This window comes from Suricata suricatta, chromosome X, assembly GCF_006229205.1.
Source record: "Suricata suricatta isolate VVHF042 chromosome X, meerkat_22Aug2017_6uvM2_HiC, whole genome shotgun sequence".
Taxonomy (NCBI): Eukaryota; Metazoa; Chordata; class Mammalia; order Carnivora; family Herpestidae; genus Suricata; species Suricata suricatta.
Window position 1 is genome coordinate 26,286,707 of NC_043717.1, and position 26,909 is coordinate 26,313,615.

The following is a 26,909-nucleotide window of genomic DNA, read 5'->3' on the forward strand; positions in this document are numbered from 1 at the left end:
ATATATATATATATATATATATATACACACACACACACACACACACACACACACACACAATGGAGTACTACATGGCAATGAGAAGGAATGAAATCTGGTCATTTGTAGCAAGGTGGATGGACCTCGAGGGTGTCATGCTAAGCGAAATAAGTCAGGCAGAGAAGGACATATACCATTTGTTTTCACTCATAGGTCTAACAGGAGAAACCTAACAGAGGACTATAGGGAGGGGAAGGGGGAAAGAGAGATGGGGAGAGAGAGGGACACAATCATGAGAGACTCTTGAATACTGAAAATGAACCATGGGCTGAAGGGGGAGGGGGAGTGGAGGAAGGGAGTTGGTGTCATGGAGGGGGGCATTTGTGGGGAAGAGCACTGGGTGTTATATGGAAACCAATTTGACAGTAAACTATTTAAAAAATGAATTCCGCAAAATTTTATGATATAAAATCAACACATACAAATACACTGCAATTCTATACACTAATAACAAACTTTCAGAAATGGAATAAAACAATCCCCTTTACAATTGCATCAAAAAAGTCAAAATACTTAGGAATACATTTAATCAAGGAGACAAAAGACCTGTACTCTGAAATCTCTCAAGACACTGATGAAAGAAATTGAGGAAGCCAAAATAAATGAAAAGACATTCCATGCTCATGGATTAGAAAATTAATATTGTTAAATTGTCCATATTACACAAAGAAATCTACAGACTTGGCATGATCCATATCTAAATTTCAATTGCATTTTTCATAGAACCAGAATAATTCTAAAATGTGTATGGAAGTAGAGAAGACCCCAAATATCCAAAGCCCTATAGAAAAAGAACAAAGCCAGAGGCATCACACTATCTGATTTCACACTATATTACAAACCTATAGTAATAAATACAGTATGGTTTGGAAATAAAAGTAGAGACATAAGTCATTGGAAGAGACTAGAGAGCTCAGTAATAAACTCACACACATATGGTCAATTAGCTTACAACAGAGGAGGCAAGAATAAACAGTTGTGAAAACGATACTCTTTAACAAGTGGTGCTGTGAAAACTGGACAGCCACATGCAGGACAAACAAAGAAAGAAAATGGACTTTATCTTACACCATACACAAAAATTAACTTAAAATGAATTAAAGACATGGTCTTAAGACATGAAACCATAAAAGTCCTAGAAGAAAACAAATGGTAAGCTCCTTGACATAAATCTTGGTGATGACTTTTTGGATTTGACACCAAAAGCAAAGGCACCTAAAGCTAAAATAAACAAGCGGGACCACGTCAAACTCAACAGCTTCTGCACAGGAAAACAAATGAACAAATAAGGAAATCACAACATACTAAATGAAGGAAAATATTTGCAAATCATATATCTGATAAGAGGTCAATATCCAGAATATATAAAGAACACATACACAATAGCAAAAAAAAAAAAAAAGAAAAGAAAAGAAAAAGGAAAATAAATAACAAAACAAAACTCAAAAAGCAATGTGTACAAAAAAGGGGCAGTGAATCAGTACATTTCCCCAAAGAAGATACACAAGTGGCCAACAATCACATGAAAAGATAAGTGTTCAACATCACTAATCAAAAGGGAAATGGAAATCAAAACCACAATAAGATGTCACCTGATACCTGTTAGAATGGCTATTATCAAAAAATGAAAAAAAAAAAAGAACAAGAAATAACAAGTTTTAGTGAGGCAGCTCCTGTGCACCACTGGTGGTAAAGTAAATTGGTTCAGCAACTATGGAAAACAGCATGGAGGTACCTCAAAAAACTAAAAATAGAACTATCATATGATCTAGTAATTCCAGCCCTGGGTATTTAACCAAAGAAAATGAAAACACGAATTCAAAAAGATACATGCACTTCTATGTTCACTGCAATATTATTTATAAAAGTAAAGATATGGAAACAATTTAAGTGACCAATGGTGGAAGAATGGATAAAGAAAATATGATATAACTCATAATGGGTTTTGATTGAGATAGAAATATAGGCAGATAATGGAATACTCAGCCATAAAAAAGAATGAAATGTAGGAGTGCTTGGGTAGCTCAGTTGGTTGAGCATCCAATTTCAGCTGAGGTCTAATCTCACGGTTTGTGGGTCTGAGCCCCATGGTGAGCTTTGAACTGACTGCATGGAGCTTGGATTGGATTCCATATCCCTCTGTGTCTGCCCTTACCGCGCACGTGCGCGCTCGCTCGCTCGCTCTCTCTCTCTCTCTCTCTCTCTCAAAAATAAGTAAACATTTTTAAAAAATTAAAAAAAGAGAATGAAATCTTGCCGTTTGCAACAATATGAATGGACCATGGGGCTATTATGCTAAGTGAAATAAGTCAGACAGAGAAAAGACACATATCATGTGATTTCACTTACATGCAGAATCTAAAAAAAAAAAAAACTAAACAAACAAAACAGAACAAAATGAAACTCATAGATACATAGAGCATAATGATGGATGCCAGAGGAGAGGCAAGTTGAGGGTGAGCAAAGTGGGCAAAGGGACTCAAGAGGTACAAACTTCCAGTTATAAAGTAAATAAGTCAGTGGGTTATAATATACATGTTGACTACAGTCAGTAATAATGTGGTGCATATGTGAAAGTTTCTAAGAGAACAAATCTTAAAAATTTGCATCACAAGAAAAGTAACTTTGTGTGGTAATGGACAGTAATGAAATATAATATAAAACCATTATGGTATATTCCTGAAACTTACGGTATATTTCAATTATACTCCAATAAAAAATGTCTAATGTAGGCCTAAGATTCATTCCTTCATACATGATCTGTCTCAACTCTCTGGTTGTAATATATAATTTGTGTTTGTCTTTGGAAATCTGCAGTTTCACTGTGATATGTCTAAGAGTAGATTTCCATTTATTTATTCTGCCAGTCACACACTGCGCCTTCTGGTTAAGTGGATTCAGTCACTGGCTGTGGAAATTTTTCTTCAACATCCTTCATATATTCTTCCAAATCCACTACTTTATTCTCTTCTTCAGAATCTCCCATTAGACATAAATTAAATGCTCATAATCTACCCCCAATATATTTTGTCTTCGTGTTCATATTTTTTGCCTCCTTAGTGTTTGGTACTACATTCTGTATAGTATTTCTTAATTTCTCCTTTTTTTCTGCCATTGTTTAATAAATATTTGACATATCATTTTTAAGTTTTAGAATGTTAATTTTAATTCCAGTAGTTTTATTTTGATCTCTCCAAATCTTCCTTATCAATTTTTTTCATGTATTTAGCATTAATATCATTTATATTTAAATATTTTATCTGCTGTTTTAGTAATAATAATCTGGTAATTCTAATATGTGAAATTATAGAGGATGTGGTCTAAATCAACTCTTTATTGTATGTAATGACTTTGCCTTGTGAAGACTTGTGGGATTTTCTGTTGTTTGTTTTTAAGCTTCTTTATTTTTGAGAGAGAGATAGACTTATTATGAGCAGGGGAGGGGCAAAGACAGAGGAAGACACACAATCCACAGCAAGCTCCAGGCTCTGAACTGTCAGCACAGAGCATGACACAGGACTAGAACTCACAAACCATGAGATCACGACCTTAGCCGAAGTGGGACACATAACTGACTGAGTCACTCAGGAGCTTGTGCGTTATTTTTATTGTGAGCTCCAATTTATTCAAATTTAATCTGTAGGAGTAATAAGGGCAATTTTCTCTCTAAAAGATGTGGATTTGTGCCCGACTAGTGCTAGGGTACTACCATCCTAGAGCCACTTAATCTCTTATTTTGGTGATTCATTGGCTTTTACTGATAATACACACTCAAATAAGAGATCCTCAAAAGAAAGGGCACATATTTACAAATTTTAAGATGAGATGAACATAACTATTTTTACTATTACTTCTATACTCAGTGGGAAGAGAAATGGATCTATTTTTAGATTGGTACCTTGTGCCAAAAGACAGAATATCCCTGTCCATCATTTCCCTGAAGACATAATAGATAATAATTACTGAAGAACTTTAAGCAGGCTTATACAGGTTCTCTTTTCAGCACCCCATGTTGACTTGAGCCTGAAATTCATCTCTGTCTTCTAAGAAAGAGAAGTTTGGACTAATTTGCCAAAAATATGGGTTTGCTAGTATTAGTTTTTAACAACAGGGTAATGCAATGGTCAGTCCTCATAGTCCTCATAACTTCTATGGTTTCAGTTTCCTCCATTTTTTCCCCCTCACCTGTAAAGGCAAACTCATCCTTCCTTGCAATAGAAAAAACATTTAAAAGTATATTTATTGGAAATTTCCAGCATCTTGATGTCTTGCAGAAGGCATTTTAGAATACTTAGTCTGCCTCATTCATGGAAATGGAAGTTTGGGGCATTTCAACATCTGTGAAGTACGCTAATCAAATCTACCTCATAAAACTAATGTGGGGAATAGGTTTTACACTGTTTATCATTGCTTTGTACAAGGAATGACATGAAAATGCACTCAATAAACATTAGCTATTACTATTATCATAGGTTGATATTTTATAAGAAGCAAACATATTGAAAAACTCATAAAGCATTAGACCAATGGTGTTCCAATAAAAAATGGTGACTTCATGACTGATACACTGTCACTCATTTTTCTGGACTGCTTTACAGCTTTTCTTCAATCAATATTTGTCTATGCAGGTGTCTCTGTGCTAATGTAGATGTAATACTCAGTAAGCAATTCAAAGTCAAAATTACCTTGGACAATTAATTGGTCCCTCAAGCTGCCTATCATTAAAGTTACTATTAAAGCAGAATCTAATTCAGATTTTTACTCCGTTATTTAATGTCAGGCAAAAGAATTTACAGATGACTTTGAAAGGGACAGAAGTTGGGCTGTTAATAATTCACAAGAAGGATGAAACAATCACTAATCAAGAGAACTGGGGAAGACTTTGGACTTCCAAATGTGTGATTTTAAGATGTAGGAGTCTAAGATGATTTCTTTTAGTCATCCTTAATACTTTTAAACTCATGCTGGAAGCTTTCCTTAGAAATTGGCAAATGAGTAAACCGTAATATTCACTTCTTACCAGGAGACTTTTACTGTTAATATACGGAAAAGATCACTGTTATTGGAGGTACTATGGTCAAATGGTCATGTGCCCAGGCCCCAAGAGCAAAGAGACTTGGGTTTCAATGCTTGATAGCCTCTTACTAACTCTGTGGCCTTTGATTCCATTTCCAGTTCTATAAAACAGGTTGTAAAAGACTTTAAAACATACGGCTATTGTGCCAACTAATGAAAAAATGCAGGCTGAACACTCAGTGCAGTGACTGGGCCTTTGTAACCATTAGACTATTATTGCTCTTATTATGTATTTTGCTGTATCACTGACAAATCTTCTGTATCCACTCTTCATCATCATATGGCCCTATATTTTCTTCTCAGAGTAATGATTTAGAAGATGGTTAGCAAGCCAGGAAACAGCTCCAAAAATCAGACCAAATCATCTGATTTTTACAACTTACTACAGGCAGAGTGGATGATGCCTTTTCAAAGAATGGAGACAATTTATTACTTATCTGAATGCAAACTCACACTCTCAAATTAGGAACGGGATCTACCATATCTCTTTTAAATATTCATAGGCAATAAAAACTCTGGATGTTTGATTGATTTAACAGGCAATTGAATGTTACCTTTGCTCTGCATAATTGCAGCTATAAGAAACATTAGGTGGGCAAAAAAAAACCCCACAAACCTCTGACATGGGCATTTAATTGAGAAGAAAATGCGCTAAGGCTCATTTTCAAAGGGCACTTTGTTTATTAATGAAAAAACTGTTTTTCTTTAGCTAAAAAAATCAAGAAAATTATGGCTTAAAACAAATTTTGAATTTTTCGCTCTAACAATCTAATGTACTATATAGATTTTTAGGAAAATAAAAGAAATCAACTTAAAAACTATTACTGAAATCATTTTATTTCCTCAGCTCCTTGGATAATTTATCCCAAGGCTCTTTCTACACTGAACCAAACATCAGTGTTCTCTACTAAACATTCAATGGGAACACCCAAATGATTAATTTAGCTAATAAATTATTAGGTATTTCTCTATTACCTAAGTAGTTTGGAAATGCTGAAAGAAACTAGCTTATACCCTGAGAAATAGGAAAACTCTGTCACTACCCATCGTTTTAACTCAGGATCATACCTTTAAAGTTACAGCAGATTCAAGAATAGCACAAAGAATTTGAGAAGGATGTTATCTCCAACATATTTTTTTTTCTAAAGCACCAAATCATGCCTTTTTCCGACTGCCAAATTACTCTCAGGTTATTATTAGCTAGGTATCTCATATTATCATAGCCAGGACTGATACTGGCTTTAAGTTTATTTCAAGTTACTTATTTTCACAACATTATGCCTAACAGACTACCAGGGTAGAAGTGAAGACCTTCCAATTTTAAGACTTAGGGACAAATAAAAAAAAAAAAGGTCCTTTTATCCGTCTTTTGCATTTATCTAAGCAATGGAAATATGTGCATTCCATTGTTTTTCATATTGGAATATATGTATTTGTTTTTTCCATCTAAGCAATGGAAGTACGTGCACACAAATACACAACAACACAAAAGAATCCACACACATTGCTTTGAGGGTAGGTACTATAGCATACAACCTAGGAAAAATAAAATGCCTCTCATTTATTGAATACATACTATGTTCTTAGCACTAAAGTAAGCACTTTCCACACAGTATTTTATATTTTGCTCAGCAGATCCCTATGAAATAGACGCCATCATCAGAGATGAGAAAATGGAAACTTGGAAATATTACCCAAGGTCACAGAGCTGAGTGGTGCAGGGACGTGCCAGATATCAACCTACTGCCTCTAAACAATGATGTGTCTGTGATACTAGAATATTTCTCTTTTGCCAGCTGGCATGATGCTAAACTTGGTCAGTAACACTGGAGTAGCAGTAGCCCTTTTCTTCCCATGGCTCTGTGTGCAATCGAGGTTTGTTTTTGAGGTGAATTTTTATTTATTTGGGGAAAATGCCTCGTTCTGCAACAAAAACCTTTGTGATATAAGAACAGAAATTGTTTTTGTGTTCCTCAAGATCTGCAAGAATATTACATAAATGAGCCCGATGCCAAGGTCAGGTCAGAGAATGATCTGTACCTAAGGATAGAACAGATACACTGCACATTGTTAAAGATTACAATTTGGGCCTTTTCACAGCTTAGCTAAGGTCGGTCTTACAATGTGACTTTTGATTATTTTTTGCTTGAACTGCAGTTTCTGACTGGACACTAACATTCAAATATAAATAAAAGCACATTCCAATTGTGCACCAAACTCCAAATTTAAATCAACTTTGAATACGTTGCCACCTATGAATAACTACTTTTATTCACGTCCAGTAACAGAACAAGGGTGAAAGGCCCAGGGACTGTTTGGAATCGCTTTTCTAACCCCAGTCCTTTGTATTGATATGGGTAAAGGCTGACTGAACTATTCAAGAAAGGCAGTGGCAGGATTCAGAACCATTCAGAAGATCCCTGCAAGCGACCTTCACACCCATCAGCCACATGGTCACCTAACCATCAGTGGGATCTGAGAGTTGTCTTATTCCGGACTTCTTTCCAATGGAGAAGATCAAACTTCTCCCCCACTGAAATAACAGAAGGTTTCCTGTATACTTTCCTAGCTTAAGATGCTAGCCTAGGGGCACACCATCCCCCCTTTACAGCCAAGGCTGCAAACTTGCCTTCCTCCCTCCTCTTCCTTAACATCATCAGTAATGCCCTAAGTAAGTACTAAAGTCAACTTTGTACCACATAACCCCTTAAGTAAGTACTAAAGTCAACTATCCTACCTCATAACCCCTTAACCTCAATGGCTCTGAGTTCACCTGAAGCTATGGTGGCCAGTTTCTGCCAGCATCGTAACATTCCCACTGTGAGCACCCACAACAGCCCAGAAGTGCTGGGATTTTATGCACCTGAGGGCAATCCTCCAACAAAAAGAGAAGGAAATTGGTGGATAAACACTCCAATTTCCATGAGCTCAGGGGGACAATCCTGAGCGTGTTCTGGAGCACTGGTGTTCTACATGATTTCTTTAAAGCTCCCAGATGCACTAGCCCTGTCACTCACAGTGGAAAGTCACCAATACAAGTACCTTTATCAACCTTCTAAGCTTTCATTCCCCCCTCTGCCCACTCCCTCACTTGTCCTTCTTGATAGTATGTTCCAAACTACCAGGGCCTAAGTCCTTGACTCAGGGACTGCTTTTGGTTGGTACCAAACTTAAGCAGGCACTTTGGGATCAATGAAGATAAAAAGTGACCTGTGATTTTTCACCTCCAAAGTTGCTTTTTTTTTTTCTTATTTTCTCCATCTTGTTTATGAAAAAGAAGAGATGCTCAGTCTCCTGAATCAGAAGGCTACATGCAGTGTACCTATACCACTGCCCTTGCCTTCAACTGAGCTAAAATATTACTTGTTCCTTCATCTTGCTCCCTGCCCTCCCCTGATCTCTTACGCCACGTGCTCTCCATAGCCTCCGTGGCGGCAATATGACCTGAATGCAGCACCTCTCTTCTCCTTCCCTCTTACATTTTAAACCCTTCAGTGGTTCCCAGAGGGCATGGTTAGAGGCCCAGCTGTTTGAGAAGCAGAGATCTCCCTCAGCAACAATGGTCCTGCCTCCTGGCTCAGGCCTACCATCAGACACTCTCCCACCCGTACCTTACATTCTGACAAAACCAAATGGTTTGCAGATGTGCATATATAACCACCGTCATAGTTCCAAGTCTTTGCACGGGTACGTCCACCTGTCTGGAATGGACCCTGTACACTCACCCATTTGGCAGTCTCCTATTCTGCTTTTAAAATGTCATTTACAGTGCATTTTGTCTAGGAAAGCAACCCCAAATGCCTTCCAATGCTGACCCACACATGTGTGTGCCCTTTTTCTGGTTCTCTAAACCTCTGTAATAACCTTTAACATATCTTTTTGCATCTTATGAGGATAGAATTGGTTTTTATGTTCTGAACACTGAAAATACACAGTATCTGTAAGTAATGAACGAGAGGAACTTTCCCTACTTATTACTTAACCTTAAAACATGATCTCACATGTTAGAGACACACTTAGTAAATGGATAAACAACTGGAGTTCATTATGATCTATTTTTTTCTTTTTGACAAATAATCCATTCTTGATTTAGGAGAGTGTACATAAAACACTAACTGATTGGGAGTAATAGGTTATTTTCTCTTAATTTTCATTAAAAAATTGAAAAAGCACACATGGTATAAATTTTAAGTATGAAAATTCCAATAAGATCACATATTATTATTAACCCATTACACATGATGGTAACATGTATGTGCCTTCTTTGAGCAAAGTGGGGAGACGGAGAAAGGGATGAGGATGCCTACAAACGCTGGATAACCCTGGGTAGGGAAAAGAATTCTGAGGTCAGTTAAGATCTGATGTGGAACACTAGACTAACTTTTCTGATTGTGGAGTTGAGCACATTACTATATTTCGTATGTCTCAGTTTCCTGTCAAAACCCATACTTTATATTGTTTCTGTAAGATAAAATAATAAAGGACACATGTAAATAACTGACTTACATTTAGCACATGAAAAATTTTTAAACCTGGAAGCTGGGCTACTAATCTAAGTATTCGTCGTTTTATCAGAGAGGACCAAAAGTATTTGCTACCCATTTATGCAAAACATTTTAAAAGATTTTCTAGTCTTATCATCATACCTCTTCATGTAGTTCTCTCCAACGAGAATTAAATGTCTCAAGTTCCTCATTGATCAGTTCGTCCATGACTCCACCATCTGTTAGGGTCTGTGCCAATATGCGAATCTGATTCGGGTTATCCTCTGAATGTTGCATCAAATTTTCAAGTGACTGAAACACATTTGCGATAATTACTATTTCCCTTCTTTCTCTAAATATATTGAATTAACACAAAATTCTCAGTATCTCCTTATTTACATATCATTACGTTAAAAGCGATTCCAAGCAATACTTAATTGGGATCATAAAACATCTAAGACCATTGTTATTTAAAAAATAGGATGTTTCTGCATATATATCTTCATGGTCTTGTTGCAGAATTCTGGACTGGGGCACTTAAAAATTATTCACTGCCACCTTCCGCTTTGATGTCCTCTATTCTTAAACCTGGAAAGACAAATACCCAGTTTCTCAACTTCTCTTATAGCTAGTGATGGCTAAGTGACATGATTCTGACAGTATATGCAGGTAGAAATTCAAGAGTATTTTCCCATCCCAAATTAAAAAAAAAAAGAAAGAAAAAGAAAAAAGTTAAAACATTTAGAAAAGAATCCCTTTGCCCTTCATGCTTTTCACACACACACAGCTTATAAGTGGAGCAGCCATCTTTGCACCGAAAGGCAAGAAAGATGAGCATGAAGTCCTTCCATCTGATAATTTAATAGGATAAGTGCATCATCACACCCTTTGTTCTGGCTACCAGCCTCCCACTGATGCACTGTGTGCTTCATCTTTTTTGGAAGATGCATCACATAACTGATTCACAAGGAAAGCTTGGTCACTTCACATCTCTGAATAGGACAAGAGCAACATTAGAGTCTGTCTGTGACCACTCTCACTGTTCACCGATCCCTCTTCAGTTTTATAATTCTCTTGAGAAAAGCAGGAAGTTGGATGTATGATGTTTAAGTTTCTGCTGTATGTAACATTCTAGAGTCTCAATTCTATCTAAAGAAACATTTTTCCCATTTTCTTCACATCTTAATTTATGCACCTCATTTCAGCATATTTACATGGACTGCACTGCAAATGGCCCTATAAACAAAACATATGGCTAAGCTACATATTCATTGTATACAAACGGTTAACCAAAAGAACAATAAAATAGAGAGAACATAAATTACTGCTAGATGTTCACATAAATCAAAGTTTATTACATGCCAATTCCTTTAAACTTTACTTTGGGAAGGTCTTCAAAATAAAACTTGAATGTGTACTCAGATTCTGTAGTACTAAAACGTACGAACATTTTAAAGATATATTTCTGATATCAGAGCATGCCCATTTGATACTTCACAACATTATCTAAGGCATAAATTCATGCTTTTAAATAATTTAAAAGTATGGTTCAAAAAATAAAAAAGTATATTTCAATGCAATAAATGTAGCTTTTACACTGGAAATAACATTTTATATTATCATCCTGTTTTACCTCTACTCCAAAGAAGCAAACTTGTGCATTCAAATTATCTTTGCCGGTCTGACTGTGGTAGGTTCAATAATAAAGAAAAGTGGCCACATAGAACTTCATAATTTAAAAAAGGCAGATGTCCTCTGGAAGAGGTATTTTAAATGCTCTTTAAAACCTTGAAGGTTTCTAGAAGAAACAAAGGCCTCATTCAAAGCCCCAGTGCGGGGGTGGGGGGTGGCGGGGAGGCGATTAGCCGACAGGCTCGCTCTGTACAGTTTTCCTTCCATTTACTTTCTACTTGGTACTGCGTGTCCACTCCATGTCAATTATTATCATCTAGATTAATTCACCACTTACATCAAGCACCTCAGAGATTTCCTCAGCTTCACTAGGAATATTTTCAGTGGTTTTAAGTTTGAATTCTACTTCATTTAGCCACTTGTTTGCCTTCTCCAAGTATGACAATAATTCATGCCAGCACGCCCAAACTTCCTAAGAGAGAAATACATATCACAGGTGAAATATTTCATACAAAAGAGAACTGTGGAGTTTCCAGTTTTAAGACTCTGAAAATAGAACATGTTTATTTCACATCTTTGACCTTTCCTATGCAGCAATAATTGAAAACGTAACTGGTCATGTTGATCATCTAATAGGTTTATCATTACTAATCATTAAGGAAACATTCTATTACAGAAACTAACTAAAGAGTTAGTGATTTACTTTTTTAAAGGAAAATTCATCAACATTAGAGTATGGAAAATAAAAGAAATAAGAGCATACCTCAAAATGCATATATAAATCTAACATCTCAAAACATTAGCCATGACCACTTTTGTGTGACCTCCTTTGAACTGTATCACATGTAAGTAACTGGACAGTTAACATTAAAGTACAGATTTAGCTAGAGTGTTCCTTCAGCTGTACATCATGGAATTTTCCCATAATACTACGAAGACATATTTTTAATGAAAATCTCAAATTCCATCAAAGTGGCTATACTTTCATCTTCTTAACAATCAACAGTTTTGGGGTAGGTTATTTTGTTTTATTTGCTATTATAAATTTGAGGTGAATTTCATCAGAAATATAGATTTTGTTGCATATTTCTAGTTATTTCCTTCAGGTATATTAAGAGGAATATGATATAACTGTTTCAAGGATATGATTATTTTTAAATGGCTTTTCATACGTATTTAAAAAAAGACGACTGCAATATGCAAACATATATAAAAAAGCAAAACTTCAGGATTGAAACTAGAAAATATAAGTAAGTATTTTAAGACTTTGGTATGGGAAAGGAGATCTTAAATAAGACATTTTGTATTAAAGAAACACATAAGACAGAGCTGAAGAAATGTGATTACATTAGAATTAAACCTTTCTATTCATCAAAAGACACCATAAAGAAATTCAAAAACAGCCTCAAACTTGAAGAAAACAATGCAAAATATGTGACAGATAAGTAAGGAATGAATGCCAACAAGTAAATTAAAAGGTGAACAGACATCCCAATAGAAAATGAAAGGAAAATCTGAACCAGACTTTCAAAGAAAAAGATATAGGCATACCCAATAAACATATGAAAATACATTCATCCTTATTAGTAATTAAGAGAATGTAAGTCAAGATTACAATGTGATATGCATGTCGTGTTGACTGACATAAATGAAAAATTTAATAATTTCAAGCAGAAGAGAAGATACAGATACACGTTAACAAAAATTTGTACTAATTGCTGATGGGTGTGTATACTGGAAGGAATATTTAAGAAAACAATGTGTCATTCTCACTAAGGTGAATATTCACATAAGCAACAATCCAGCAACTCCACTTTTAGGTACACATCCTCAGAGAAACTGTTTTGTTTGGACAGCAAAGACAGTTAAGAGAGTATTCATTTCAGCACTTTTTGTAATAACCAAAATTTTTAGAGCAGCCTTGATGTCTATTAATAGGAAAATGTTATAAATACACTGCGTTACATTTAAACAGAGAGCACAGAAGTAAAAATTTCATCACACAGAACAACATGGATGAGTCTCAGACACAAAACTATTGGGCAAAATGGGCAAGCCATAGAAAACTAAAATATTATATGTTATGATTCTTTTAAAGCTCAAAACAAGCAAAACGGAGCAATGCATCATATGTGTGTGATAAAAGATTTTTAAGCCAAGAAATAATCAAGGCAAATTTCTGGATTATGATTATATCTGCTGGGGAAAAGGAGGAAGATATGCCAGATGATAAGAGTGCAAAAATGGTCATTCTCCATTATCTTTGAGATTGTAAATATTGGGCCAACCTACAAATACAGTAGTGCAATCACCACATCCCACTATCTACCCCCCAAAACCATTGAAAATAGTCAAGCAAGGAAATTCTGTTTCAAGAGAAAGCAAAAATTCTATCAGATTTCCCATATTTTCACTTTGCTTATAGCCCTTGCAAATGATGGAGAGCATTCCCCCTGTGATTGATGAAAGGTATCATTCTAACCTGTCTTGCTTGGTATCTCGTGTAGTTTCATATAGAAAGTGAAATTACATATTTTGCTTCAAAAGGTGCTAGAAATCTTAAATCTGGGTCATTTCCAGGTCCTGCTGGACTACAGGCTGTCTTCCTTCTGGGCAGAGATCCCAGCGGGAAAATATAAATATCTCCTTAAATACCCGAGGGTACTTTAGAGCTCTGAAGATACGGAGATGTGATTGGTAATGTGTCTTATTAACTTTGGTGCAGATTGAGGTAATGAACTACCTTGCTGATTTAACCGTCAGGATGGATGGCCCCTTGTGTCCTCGATGCCTCTGAAGGAGACAGCTGGAGAGGCTGAATGTACTAGCTTTACAGGTCACCTTTGCGAAATAAAATGTAGTCTTGCAGCCTGGATTGGAGCTAAAAGCCACTTAGAGTAACTGTGAACCTTAACAGTTTGGAACTTAAAACTACTTTGAGATCACAGAACTCATACTGGCTCTGAAGAGATTACAAACAAAAAAGGAAACTTCCATTCAAATTGGTGAATGGAGCTGATGTGGTAATCCCCCCATCCCCTCCTTTGGTAGTACTGAAATGCTGGATAAATTCTAAAGGAAAGCATTTAAGTTCATGGCTGTTCTATGAAATATTAAAATCCTTATGCAGCAAAAACAAAGAGGGAGGTTAAGCACCTGTAGGAGTTGGGAGGCCAAGCTTAACAAAATACTGGAATATCAGAAAAGGATATATGACAATAAAAGCTAAGATATGCAACACTAACTTGGGATGGAAAGACAGGCACTGGTCTCATGCATTCCAGGAAGATGGAAAAGCGTAAAGTTGTGTGTTCTCTGTCCTGGAAGCAACAGCGATAAAATCCCCACCCGCTGAAGTAAAAGGAATTAGCAAGGAAGGTGAGAATCCTTTGGATTTTGGTTGGAAAGTAAGGATTCACACAAAAAAGCTGAAAGCTAAGTTTATACCACACCTGAGAGTAGAATGAAATATTTCTAGAACTCTGTTAGAAACATTAGGAAAAACCTCATAAGGACCTTCCAACAGTCCAGAGCAGAAAGGGTCTCTAGTAAAACAATTCCTACTATAAGTGAGCTCAAAAACAAAACAAAACAAATTATAAGTCATGCGAGGACATTCACTGCCATTCAAGGCAGTCCCTAGTTACAAAGAATGGTAGAATCTACAAGTATAATCTAAGGATAGCACAAATGTAAAGATCTTTAAAATAAGTAAGTTTAGCTTGGTGTTAGAAGTTGCCAGTAGGATCTATTTTTTTCTTGAGATTGGCAACAAGAGTTCATACTTAAGAAATAAAAGGAGCACATGGGTGGCTGAGTTGGTTAAGCATCTGACTTCGGCTCAGGTCATGATCTTGTGGTTAGTGGGTTCAAGCCCTGCTCTGAGCTTGGAGCTTGGAGTCTGCTTAGATTCTGCATCTCCCTCTCTCTATGCCCCTCCCTGACTCGTGCTGTCTCACTCTGTCTTTCTAAACTAAATAAATGTTTAAAAAAATAATAAAAATTAAAAAAATAAAAGGATTAAGTTCCTTCCATTCTATGTTAATATAGAAACTTCTGCTACACGTTTTCATAAACTGTGGTTTAAAGAGAGCATGCTGATACAGGGGCAATGGAGGGTGTGAAGAGAGGAGAATTGGAAACTGAGGCAATTTTTTTTAAAGATTTTATTTTTTAAAGTAATCTCTCCACCCAACGTGGGGATCAAATTTACAATCACATGCTCTACCAACTGAGCCAGCCTCTGAGACAATTCTTTTTCCTCAACTTTTTATTGTAGTGTTTAAGAGAAACTCATCTGGTTCCTTTTATTTAAAGGATCTAAAATAATTTCACTCATCAAAAGGGTGGGTGCATTCAGAAAAAGATTGTTGGTATACATTGCCTACTGAGCTTGTGAGATGGCCAAAGAGGAATCAAGGACAACTCTTGGAAGTTTCTAATTCCTGAGAGTTATGGGAGAGGGGATTGGTCAGTATTTGCAGGCTAAGATGAAATGTGGTGGGTAAGTAAGACTCCAGAGCATCATGGAAACATGGGATTAAAGGAAGAAACTTTCAAGAGAATGTGGTTTAAAGGTACTGGCAAGAGTTAGCCTGAAATTTTGTTGAATAATCCAAAGTACGAAGGATTCAAAGAAGATCCTTTTGGGGGTTCACAGTCTATATGAATATGGATCCCCAAGAGACCACATCAAGTCTACAAAGAACAAACCAGATCAGTCAGTGGTTATAACCTACTAAATCTGGTGATAACATACTCATCATCACAGATGTCTGTGGGTGTTAATGAAAGGGTACAGCAATTGTGACCAGCAAAGAAAAGGACATTGATATGAAGAGTATATTTCCCCCTCATTATCCTCCCTTAAACCAACATGATACAATTACTACCTATAAACTGATTGGGAGGAGGGGACTCTAAGATCATTGTTTTTCTCACTCTCACTTTTGCATAATTTGCTGAAGTCATAGATTCACCTAAACTAATGGAAGATGTTAATAAACTATGAGATCAAAATTTAAATAAGACTAAATTTTACTAATTAAAGGTGAATGAAAAGTCATGGGGTCAGACTACAATAGTGATTAGGAAGCCAACTACTAGGCAGAAACTGATATTTGACATGGCTGGTTACAGTTACTGGAAAACCAAAACTCTTTCATGCTCATTACTCACAGAGACTTCTCAACCAAATGAACTGCACAGCCTTAAATTGTTTCACAAAAGGAACATAATTAATTATGCAAAACCAGAAGATTATATAAAGAGACAGATTTCAAAATAAGTAAAATTTTAAGAAATGGAAAATAAGGTCTTTGAAAAAATAGAAAAATATACATCTATATAGAGGTAGATGTGTATATAGAGATAAGTATATTCATGTCATCAAAGGATGAAATATGCAGTAGTCTGTTGAAGAAATAATTTGAGAAATGGAATAATATTTTCTGAAAATAATAATTTTCAGAAAAATACACAGAATCCAATAGACAAAATGGAAATATAGAAACTATTAAAGGGAAACCTTTCAATAATAGCATATGGTGACAGATGGTAGCTACACTTATAGTGAGCAGAGCATAATGTATAGAGTTGTTTAATCACTATGCTTACACTTGAAACTAATGCAATATTGTGTGTCAACCATACTCAAATAAATAGACAGAGATATAAAGCAAAATCTGTTATCTGAGTGCTACAGAAAATAAAACAAACAATGGGAAAGGAGCGTAAGGGATGACATGGAGTTTCAGGAAAGTCAGAAGTAATTCACTATCATGCTCCAGAGGGGAGGAGCTTTTACTATCTAGGAAGTTGCTTTCTGACAATATTTAAAGAAAACATTCAAATATTTCTTATGTTCTTAATTTCTTTACATCATTATTATTCTTTGCTTCCTATTGGTCATGTTGTTCATTTAACAGACATGCTAGTGATTTCTCAGAAGTGTCTTTTGGGATATGTTTTCTAAAGGCATCTTTTATTTTCATGTCAATAAATGTTTCAAGACTATTGAACTATCCCTCTATTTCTCATCTGTAATCACACTTATAACCTCTTCTATCTGAAGTTATAACGTTATACAGTCCCTTTTTATTCCCTCTCCCTTGTATTAGAATATATATGAATACTTTATCAACTATATTCACTGAGATGACTCAGTTCATGTGGAGGAAGGGGGCTTAATTTAAAGCCAAGTTAGTGAGCAGTATCTGGCAGCATGAACTTTTGGTGCTGGGTGAAGATTTCTGCCCCAAGCACAATCCTTACTGTTAGTAAACAGTATTTTCACAAGGAGGATCGTAATTTATTTTTGATGTAGTTACACAGTAATCATTTGAGGCACATGAATTATTTATCAACTATTTTCAGATAAGCATAATCTAAGGGGTAAAAACATGTGACAAAGATAAAGCAGCACTTATGATAATAAATATAATGTAAAACGTCCCCCCCCCAAAGAGCTAGAAAACATATCCTATGAGGAAGTTTACAGGGTACAGCAGTTACTAAAAACAATTATAATAAAATATACTTCTCCATGAAATATCTTTCTAAAATACTTATGATTCTATGCACATTCAAATATAAGTAAAAGTAAAGACCAGCTTCTATAAATCTTGGGAAAACTTATAAGATTTTTGTGACCTGATAATAATGGTAATAGTAAGAAGAATTAGAATTACAACTGCTCACATGTACTGAGCATTAGGCTAAGTACTTGAAATAGAATAGCTCATTCAATTTTCCCAATAACTTATGAAATAGGGATTTTTTTTGTCCATTTCATGGATAGAAAACATATTTATACAAGGTGAGTAAGTGGCCCAAAATCACAAACTTGTGAGTGCCTTTGTGAGAAATTCAAGCCCAAGTAGTCTGACACCAGTGTCTATGTTCTTAATCACTGAGCAGCACATATGACCATAAACTGACACATAATGAATAAAGATCAAGAAAAGCAACTCACTTCCAAGGTCTTGCATTTGCCATTGAGCCTGGTGCAGAGCCACTGGTAGTTGGTGGTTAGAGTGTCAAGTTCCTTTTGTAAGGCCTCTTGTGCTGCAGGGGGAGCCTGAGCTATGACACTATTGACAGACTCGGTAAGGAGTTTCACTTTTGCTTCTTTTTGCTGGGCCTCTTCTTTGGCTCTCTGAAAAATAAACAATGCTCTTTTACTTGATAGCAAGGTAAGGGCTTTACTTCCAAAATGCATTCCTGGATATCATTTACTTTCTTCCCCACAAAAACCCAGTTAGATCGCTATGAGAAGAAGATTGACAAAAAAAAAAAAAATCCAATGGTGACAACAATAACTTCTGTTAATTTAAGTTAAGCAAAAATTTGAAATCAGAAAGAAAAAAATATATGATCAGAATGTAACAGCACTTTAATCAGAATGGTGTACAAAGCAGTCTACACGTGGGTATGTATTTGTGGTGTGCTCTCTTTCAAATATAAATGTGTGTACGCGTATACACTTGTTTACACACACACACACACACACACACACACACACACACACACAGAACAAGAAACAAGTATTTCAGTACTATGTTCAAAAATATCCCATACTCTAAAATTAAAATCGTTTATAAATTACTCAGATGGATGAGTAATATTGAAATCAATACCATGAAAAATAATTGATACAGAATAGTTTTCTTAATGATATATCCAGGACCATATTTTGATACGAGAAAGTTCTATTCAGTAACTGAACAAATACAATAGTAAGAGGAGAATAGCAGCCTCTGATAGGAAGGAGGCTCAGTTGGTCCTCAGCCATGCCTTTTTGCTCTTTTCAGGTGGAAGCTAAACTGTTTCACAGAATATCAACATCAGACAAGGCTACTTTCTTACCACCGTGGATCATGATGATGATACCACTATGTTCCATAGCCATGTTAGAATACATACAAAATATAAACATTGTCCAAACCACAAACCCCAAACACTTCACATTAATATGATTCTGTGCTGCTTCTTTCTCAATTCTAGCTCCAAATTTACTCTAGTCTTCCTTCATTCTAGGACAGATTTATTAAGATACCAATCACAGACTTATTCCCATGCAGTGATAACATGCAATCCGAAGCAAAGCTCTTCAACTCCGCCTCAAACCATTTCTCTCTCAAATCATTTAACACCAGCTCAAATGCCACCCCGGGTTCTTTCTAATAGGCTCTGACTCATACAACCCAGTTAGCTCCTCACCCTTGATGCCAGAAGTCACAAACCCAACATAAACCCAACTTGTTCAATTATATGAAAGTTGCAGAAGGTGTTATCTAGAGGATATTTATACTCCTTAACTTTCACTGGGTACATGCACATCTGTCTGTCTCTGTCTCTCTCTCTCTCTGTCTCTCTCTCTCTCTCTCTCTCTCTCTCTCGTGCGCGTGCGCGCGCACGCACACACACACACACACACACACACACACACACACACACACAATTTGTTAACAGGCCAACCCTGAGATGAACTTTAAAACATAAGTGGTTTAGGGCGCCTGGGTGGCTCAGTGGGTTAAGCATCCGACTTTGGCTCAGGTCAGATCTTTCAGTCCGTGGATTCGAGCCCTGCATCGGGCTCTGTGCTAAAAGCTCAGAGCCTGGAGCCTGCTTCCGATTCTGTGTCTCCCTCTCTCTCTGTCGCTCCCCTGATCGCCCTCTGCTCTCTCAAAATAAAGACATTTAAAAAAAAATAAAAACAAAACAAACAAAAAAACCCACAAGTGGTTTAAGTGCCATGTAAAGGAAATACTGGTAGAGGAATGGGGAATGGAGATAGGAAAAGGCAAAAAGATGATAAGGGCACACTTATTAAACCCAGCAACCATTCTTGATGACGAGTTTAACTTGCTGGGAAGCTCTCAGAAACACTTGCCTCAGGGCTCCACTCCCCAAAACGGTGAAGAATTGGGGTATTTATACACCATCTCCTATCACTGGTTGAAGGCTGTTAGGGGAATGTTAATTTCATAGTAGTGAAGCCTAACACATAGGTGGAAAAGATGGGATTCTGGAAACACAGAAATTCCTGATATAAAGAAATGCAGGTTCTGGTGGGGGTTGGGGGGCAAAAAAATGGACAAGGTCAGCTATAAAATGCCTTTGTATGTTTCAGTACAACCACCTTATGCTTTTGGATTTACTCCCAGAATGCCTTAAAAGTATACAATATGATGACAAATCCAAGTTGTTTTGAATGCTAAATGAATGCCTTCGTTGATTTTAATTTATTTAATAGAAAACTGTAGCTCAAATTCTCAAATCTGTTTTTGGTATTACTGAGCATGAGCTTTGTGTCTATACAAACCATATTTTGACTACAGTAATTTTAGTATGACAATTTGACAACATGAATCACTTTGTACGTGCTGCTGTGTCCCATGTCAGACATGCTGTGTGTGTTACTTTGTTGGATCTTTAACAAAACCTTGTAGAATATTCGACATGAGAAAACAGTTCCAAAGTGTTTAAGAAAGTCATCCTGGAAATTACATCTTCTTTCTTCTAGTTTATGTTATGCCCATCTCAAATTCTCCAGGATATGAAGAAGCTGTACGGGATCCAATGAATGGAATAAAATCCGTACAACTTACACACAATCCATCAAAAATGCAGGATGAGGAACACTTCTTTCCTTCCTTTATAAGCTATCATAAATTATTTTAAACAAACAAGCTTAGAAGGAGGGAAACATTCACAGGAGAAAAGGAGATAAAAATTATCCACTGGAAGAAAAGGTAGAAAACTAAAATGACTGGTAGAACTTAGACAAAATCCTCATCAGAAATGATGTTTTATTCCCTCCCTTTATTTCCATGAACCTAACGATCATATGCTTGGACACCTTTCACTGCCAATATCTCAAAACATGGTTCCTTGAAACCACTTTGGAACTTGGTCCCTGGCATCACCTTACAATTTGTTCAAAATAAAAACTCCCAGGTTTTCCTCCAGACTTACTGAATCAGAAATTCTGGGGTGGGGCCTAAAAGTCTGTGTCTGAACAAGTCCTTTAGGTGTATGTGATGTTCACTTAGTTTTGAGACTCAAGGTTCTAGTCTGACACCTGAATGATGACAATAGCAAATGCATCTTTGTAATTCTGGTAAGCACAAGGACTGGAGTTAAAACAGTGTAAGTTAAAAAAATATATATAAAGAAGAAAACAGTTGAAACTGAAGTATCAGAGATTTTTTTACGGGTTTAATATAAAGTTTTACCATTTAAATATTGTAGGGCTCCAAATGAATCCTGAAGTCAGACATTGCTTATCAAACACTTCCTTAGGTTTTTTTTTCATGTTAATTAAAAGGTTTTGTTTATAGGGGAAAGAAGTCATGAAAAGAGCACTATCAATTTCAAGTAAAGCACAGGAAATAAACATAAATAAACAGAAGGATGTCTCCACTTCATCCCTGAGTAAATTATGAAGAGATGACTGAGTATGTCTGCCAGGCTCTTTTGACAATAAAGATACATGTGCTCTGAGCAAGGTATCATCACTCCCCTCTACCTGGTGAAACAAACCTAAAGGAATTGCCTTGACTGGCAGGCATTAAACAAAAACAAAACAAAATGAAACAAAACAAAAACAAGAAAATGGATCTTCTTGCCAACTCCCCTGGCTGTTGTTGTCACAGGCTGCCTGAGCCTTTCCTCTTTTCACTATCACCCCCATACTGGACCGATGTTGTAGCCAGATCAGTTATTTCAACAAGTAAATAACATGGACTAATTGGTTGGGTTAATCAGACCAAACACTGTGTGTAAAACTGTAAAATTTCAGACAGTCTGCTCTCCAGCACTGGAAAAGACAACAGGATCTGGTTAGCCAGATAGGCAAACGGTTCAAGGGGCAGGGAAAGAGGGCCAAAAGAGGGACAGAGCCAAACAAAGGAACTGGGAGAAGTACAGCAGCTGGATGCAAGCTCAGTGCTGATTATCTACTTAGGGATCTGAAGCAGTGGCTACATAATATTAGAGGGGGCAGTAGAAACAGCCACAAGGATTCAGATGTGCGAGGAAAGCAAACAGGGATGCACAAGACTTGCAAAGAAAAGAAAACAAAACAAAACAAAACCAGAATGTCTTGGAATCACTTGGGATGGGATGGCATGGGCAGGAATCAAATATATTCTATACTCTTGGTTCTCCCACAGATACAGCCTGTGACTATGACTACATTATTCAATCTATCTGGGGATTTCAGTTGTTGGATCAGCAGAGCAAAGTGTGGACTATTTTGCTTCCAAAGTATCTTCTAGCTCTCATCATCTATAATGATATAATTTCCCTAAGAGTGACCTCCCCACAGTCAAATTTAAAAACATTACAGTCTCTTGTTTGAAACCTTCCAATGGATTTCCCATTTCACATTTCATGAAAACTCCTCTAAATCCTACAAAATTCCTGTATTAGCAGCTGTTGACCAAACCCTTCAAAATCATCTCAGGTCATTTATCATGTTTTACTCTCTGCAGACTGACAGGCCTCTTTCTCTTCCCAATGAGCCTTAAGGTCTTTGCAGGAGCTCTTTCCTCTGATTGGAATGTGCTTCTATGAGTTTTTTTTTAAGGCTTTTTATTATTAGGGTGCATATCTCAGATTAAATATAATGTCTCATAAATTCCCTACATGTCAACCCTTTCTAAAAATGGCATTTCACCACCTCCAACTCTCACCTAAGCCCTAATTATTTTTTTATTTCACAATCTTGGTTTATGTTTTCGGCAGATTACCAGTATCTCAAAACAGTTTGTTTATTTCTCCATTCAATGCCGGCCCTCCGTCAACTAGAATGTAAGTTCCAAGTAGTCAGGTCACTTTTATGTCTTACTCACCATTATGCTCATTCTCTAAAATGGTATCTAGCACATAGTAAGTATGCCATTAGTGTTTTTTGCTTAAATGAATAAATGATATATAGTATTATTAGATTAGAATAATTTTGTAGCTTTTAATACTCTGAAAACTATCACCATTTACCCAAATGCAATCTTATATCCTTATATGTTTTAATTTTACTCTCTACATGTGACAGAAATCATATAATCCAGTGATATTTAAACATCTCAGTTTTAATGTATTTTCTACTATTACTTATAACTATTCACTGAATTATCATATAAATTATATAATAAAGTATATGTAATTAATTTCATACCATGCAGCATCAATGACAATAATAATGGTAATAATCACGTGGTGTTGGGTATCTATTTTGTGCCCGGCATTGCATGAGAAAGTTCCTGCTGAAGAGCAGGAACCTCTGTCCCTAGTCCACAAATGAGTGGTTCAAGCCATGTGGGTTCAGGTCACTCAACAATGTTTACCAAGAGTTGGCAAGGGAACAAATCAGATTTTAAACCCAAGTGTCTGTTAAAGTATTTAGTATCCAAATTCTTAGAAACTACTTTAAGCCACCAAATTAACACAGCCTGTTAACTACATTTTCAACTGTCATGGAATTAAGATTTGACATATTTTCACTTTGGGTTTTTATCACTGTAAACAGCTAATTTAACTAGCTGATTCCAATCCCTTAACACTACAAAATTTCATGGGGAAAATGTTCCTTATAGTGATAGTTCACATTCATATTTTGACCACAATACATTAAAATTAATAAAAGTTTTAGAATCCATAATGTATACTAAACTTGAAGCTGAATTCATTAAAAATCAATCTCCACTATTAAAACAAGAAAAGAGCAGATAGTATACAATCATAATGTCAAGCAATGTTGCATCTTTCCTTTTTTTCTTTCATTGACTCATTTTACTTAGTTTATTTTACCTTCATCTCTTCAACTGCAGTCTGCAATTCATCTGGGGTTTTATATTCAAAATCTCTCTCTAGGTATTCTTCTTCAGCTTGCGTCATCCATTCGTGCATCTCTGACAGATCTTTCTGAAGACTTACAGTTTTATCCAAACCTCCCTTTAAGGCTTCCTTTCTGGTATAGACCTTCCATAAAACAAAGCAACAAGCAAAGCATGAATACTGAAAGTCACAAACATTGTCATTATATTATTACTCAACAGTATGTAAATATCAGAAAGTTTAGATAGAAAAGATGAATCAAGAAGTAAAAAAGCGGGGCGCGTGGGTGGCTCAGTCGGTTAAGCGTCCGGCTTCGGCTCAGGTCATGATCTCGCGGTTCATGGGTTCGAGCCCCACGTCGGGCTCTGTGCTGACAGCTAGCTCAGAGCCTGGAGCCTGCTTCAGATTCTGTATCTCCCTCTCTCTCTGACCCTCCCCTGCTCCTGCTGACTCTCTCTCTCAAAAATAAATAAAAAACATTAAAATTAAAAAAAGAAGTAAAAAAGCTTATATGAATGAGGAAATAACTCATGGTGATTGGTTACACTTAATTTCACATAAATGTTAAAATAAGATGTAGCCATTTACTTGTCATATGTAATAAAATGAACATATTCCCCTAAGACTATGATTTAGCTGTGTGTGTGGCTATGATTTTCTGTGAGGAATAGAGAAAAATGTTTTTTTCATGATATGTTTCATTTGGATACGTAAATTTCTTGGCACAATTTCTAATGTTCACAAATCTGAGTCTGCTCTTCGACTGCATTTTTAAATTACTCTTCCACTTTAAAGAATGAATCACAAAAAACAACAGTATACAAATTGTGGCATGAATAATTGTAAATATCTATGCCCCCAATGTAGAAGTACCCAAATATATAAAACAATAACATACATAAAGAAACTCATTGATAATAACACAATAATAGTAGGAGACTTTAAAACTCCACTTAGATCATCTATGTAGAAAATCAACAAGGAAACTATGGCTTTGAATGCCATACTGGACCAGAAAGACTTAAAAGATATATTCAGAACACCACATCCTAAAAGAGCAGAACACACATTCTTTTCAAGTGCACATGGGACACTCTCCAAAATAGAACACACCCTAGGTCACAAATCTGGCTTCAACAAATACACAATGACTGAGACCATGTCATGTATATTTTCTGACCACAAAGCTTTGAAACCTGGGGGACGTGGGTGGCTTAGTCAGTTAAGCATTCAACTCTTGACTTCTACGCAGGTCATGATCTCACAGTTTTGTGGGTTCGAGCCCTGAAGTGGACTCCATGCTGGCAGTGTGGAACCTGCTTGGGACTCTCTCCCTCCCCCTCTCTTTTTTCCTTCCCTACTTGTGCTCTCTCTCACTTTCAAAATATAAATAAGTAAATAAAGCCATTTATATATAAAAAAAAAAAAGCTATGAAACATGAAGTCAACCACAAGAAAAAAATTGGAAAGACCAAAAATACATGGAGGTTAAAGAACATCCTATTAAAGAATGACTGTGTTAACTAGGAAATTAAAGAAGACAGAAAAATACATAAAAACAAATATAAATTAAAACACGATGATCCAAAACCTTTGGGATGCATCTAAAGCAGTCTAAAGAGGTATGTATATAGCAATACAAGCATACCTCAAGAAGCAAGAAAACTCTCAGGTACACAACCTAACCTTACACTTAATGGAGGCAGGAAAAGAACAAATGAAGTCCAAAGCCAGCAGATGAAGGGAAATAATAAAGATTAGAGCATAAATAAATGATATGAAAACAAAAAAATCCCATAGAACAGATCAATGAAAATAGGAGCTGATTCTTTGAAAGAAATAATAAGGTTGATAAACCCCTAGACAAACTTACCAAAAAGAAAAGATTAAGGATGCAAATAAAATCACAAATGAGAAAGGATAAAACAAAACACCACAGAAATACAAAGCGGCACGAACACTGTTCATTTCAGCTTTGAAGGAAGCAACATATTAGAAACAAATCCAAATGTGCTTCTATGGAGAATAAGTTAAATAAATTGTGATACAGATACACACAAACACACACACACACACACACACACACTATTGGATACTATGTAGCACCAATACATCTGTACTGAAGTGAAAGTTGTTCAGTATATAATTGCAAGTTTAAAAAACAGGCTGCCAAACAGTATGTGTAGTAATAGGAGACTGCTGCTTTTAAAATCTTCATTCATACTCATTTTTTACAGAAGAACATATTGCTTATTAACTAGAAAATTAGCAAAGCTTTTTTTTTTTCAATTTTTTAAATGTTTTTTATGTATTTTTGAGAGACAGAGAGATACAGCGTGAGCAGGGAGGATCAGAGAGAGAGGGAGATACAGAATCTGAAGCAGGCTCCAGGCTCTGAGCTAGCTGTCAGCACAAAGCCCGACGCAGGGCTCAAACCCACGAGCCGTGAGATGACCTGAGCCAAAGCCAGACACTTAACTGATGAGCCACCCAGGCGCCCCCTAGCAAAGCTTTAAATACTGCAGTCCCCATCAAAATTGCACCAGCGTTCTTCTCAAAGCTAGAACAAGCTATCCTCAAATTCTTATGGAACCACAAAAGACCCCGAATAGCCAAAGTAATATTGAAGAAGAAAATAAAAATGGGAGGCATCATAATCCCAGACATTAGCCTCTACTACAAAGCTGTCATCATCAAGAGAGTATGGTATTGGCACAAAAACACACACATAGACCAATGGAATAGAATAGAGAACCCAGAACTGGGCCCACAAATGTATGGCCAATTAATTTTTGACAAAGCAGAAAGAGTATTGAATGGAAAAAAGACTACCTCTTT

The 26,909-nt window shown here is 36.2% G+C and overlaps 1 protein-coding gene across 9 annotated transcripts in view; it reads right to left on the bottom strand.

Moving 5' to 3' along the window:
- Positions 1-26,909, bottom strand: part of DMD (dystrophin) — a 1,657,593-nt gene that overhangs the window by 1,262,826 nt on the left and 367,858 nt on the right. For all 9 annotated transcript variants that reach the window (XM_029929473.1, XM_029929472.1, XM_029929470.1 and 6 more), the window contains 4 exons: positions 24,045-24,215; positions 18,205-18,387; positions 11,569-11,703; positions 9,762-9,911 (listed from right to left, as the gene is read on the bottom strand). In XM_029929473.1, coding sequence (XP_029785333.1) covers positions 9,762-9,911; positions 11,569-11,703; positions 18,205-18,387; positions 24,045-24,215 — 639 coding nt within the window. The remainder of the gene's footprint in view (positions 1-9,761; positions 9,912-11,568; positions 11,704-18,204; positions 18,388-24,044; positions 24,216-26,909) is intronic.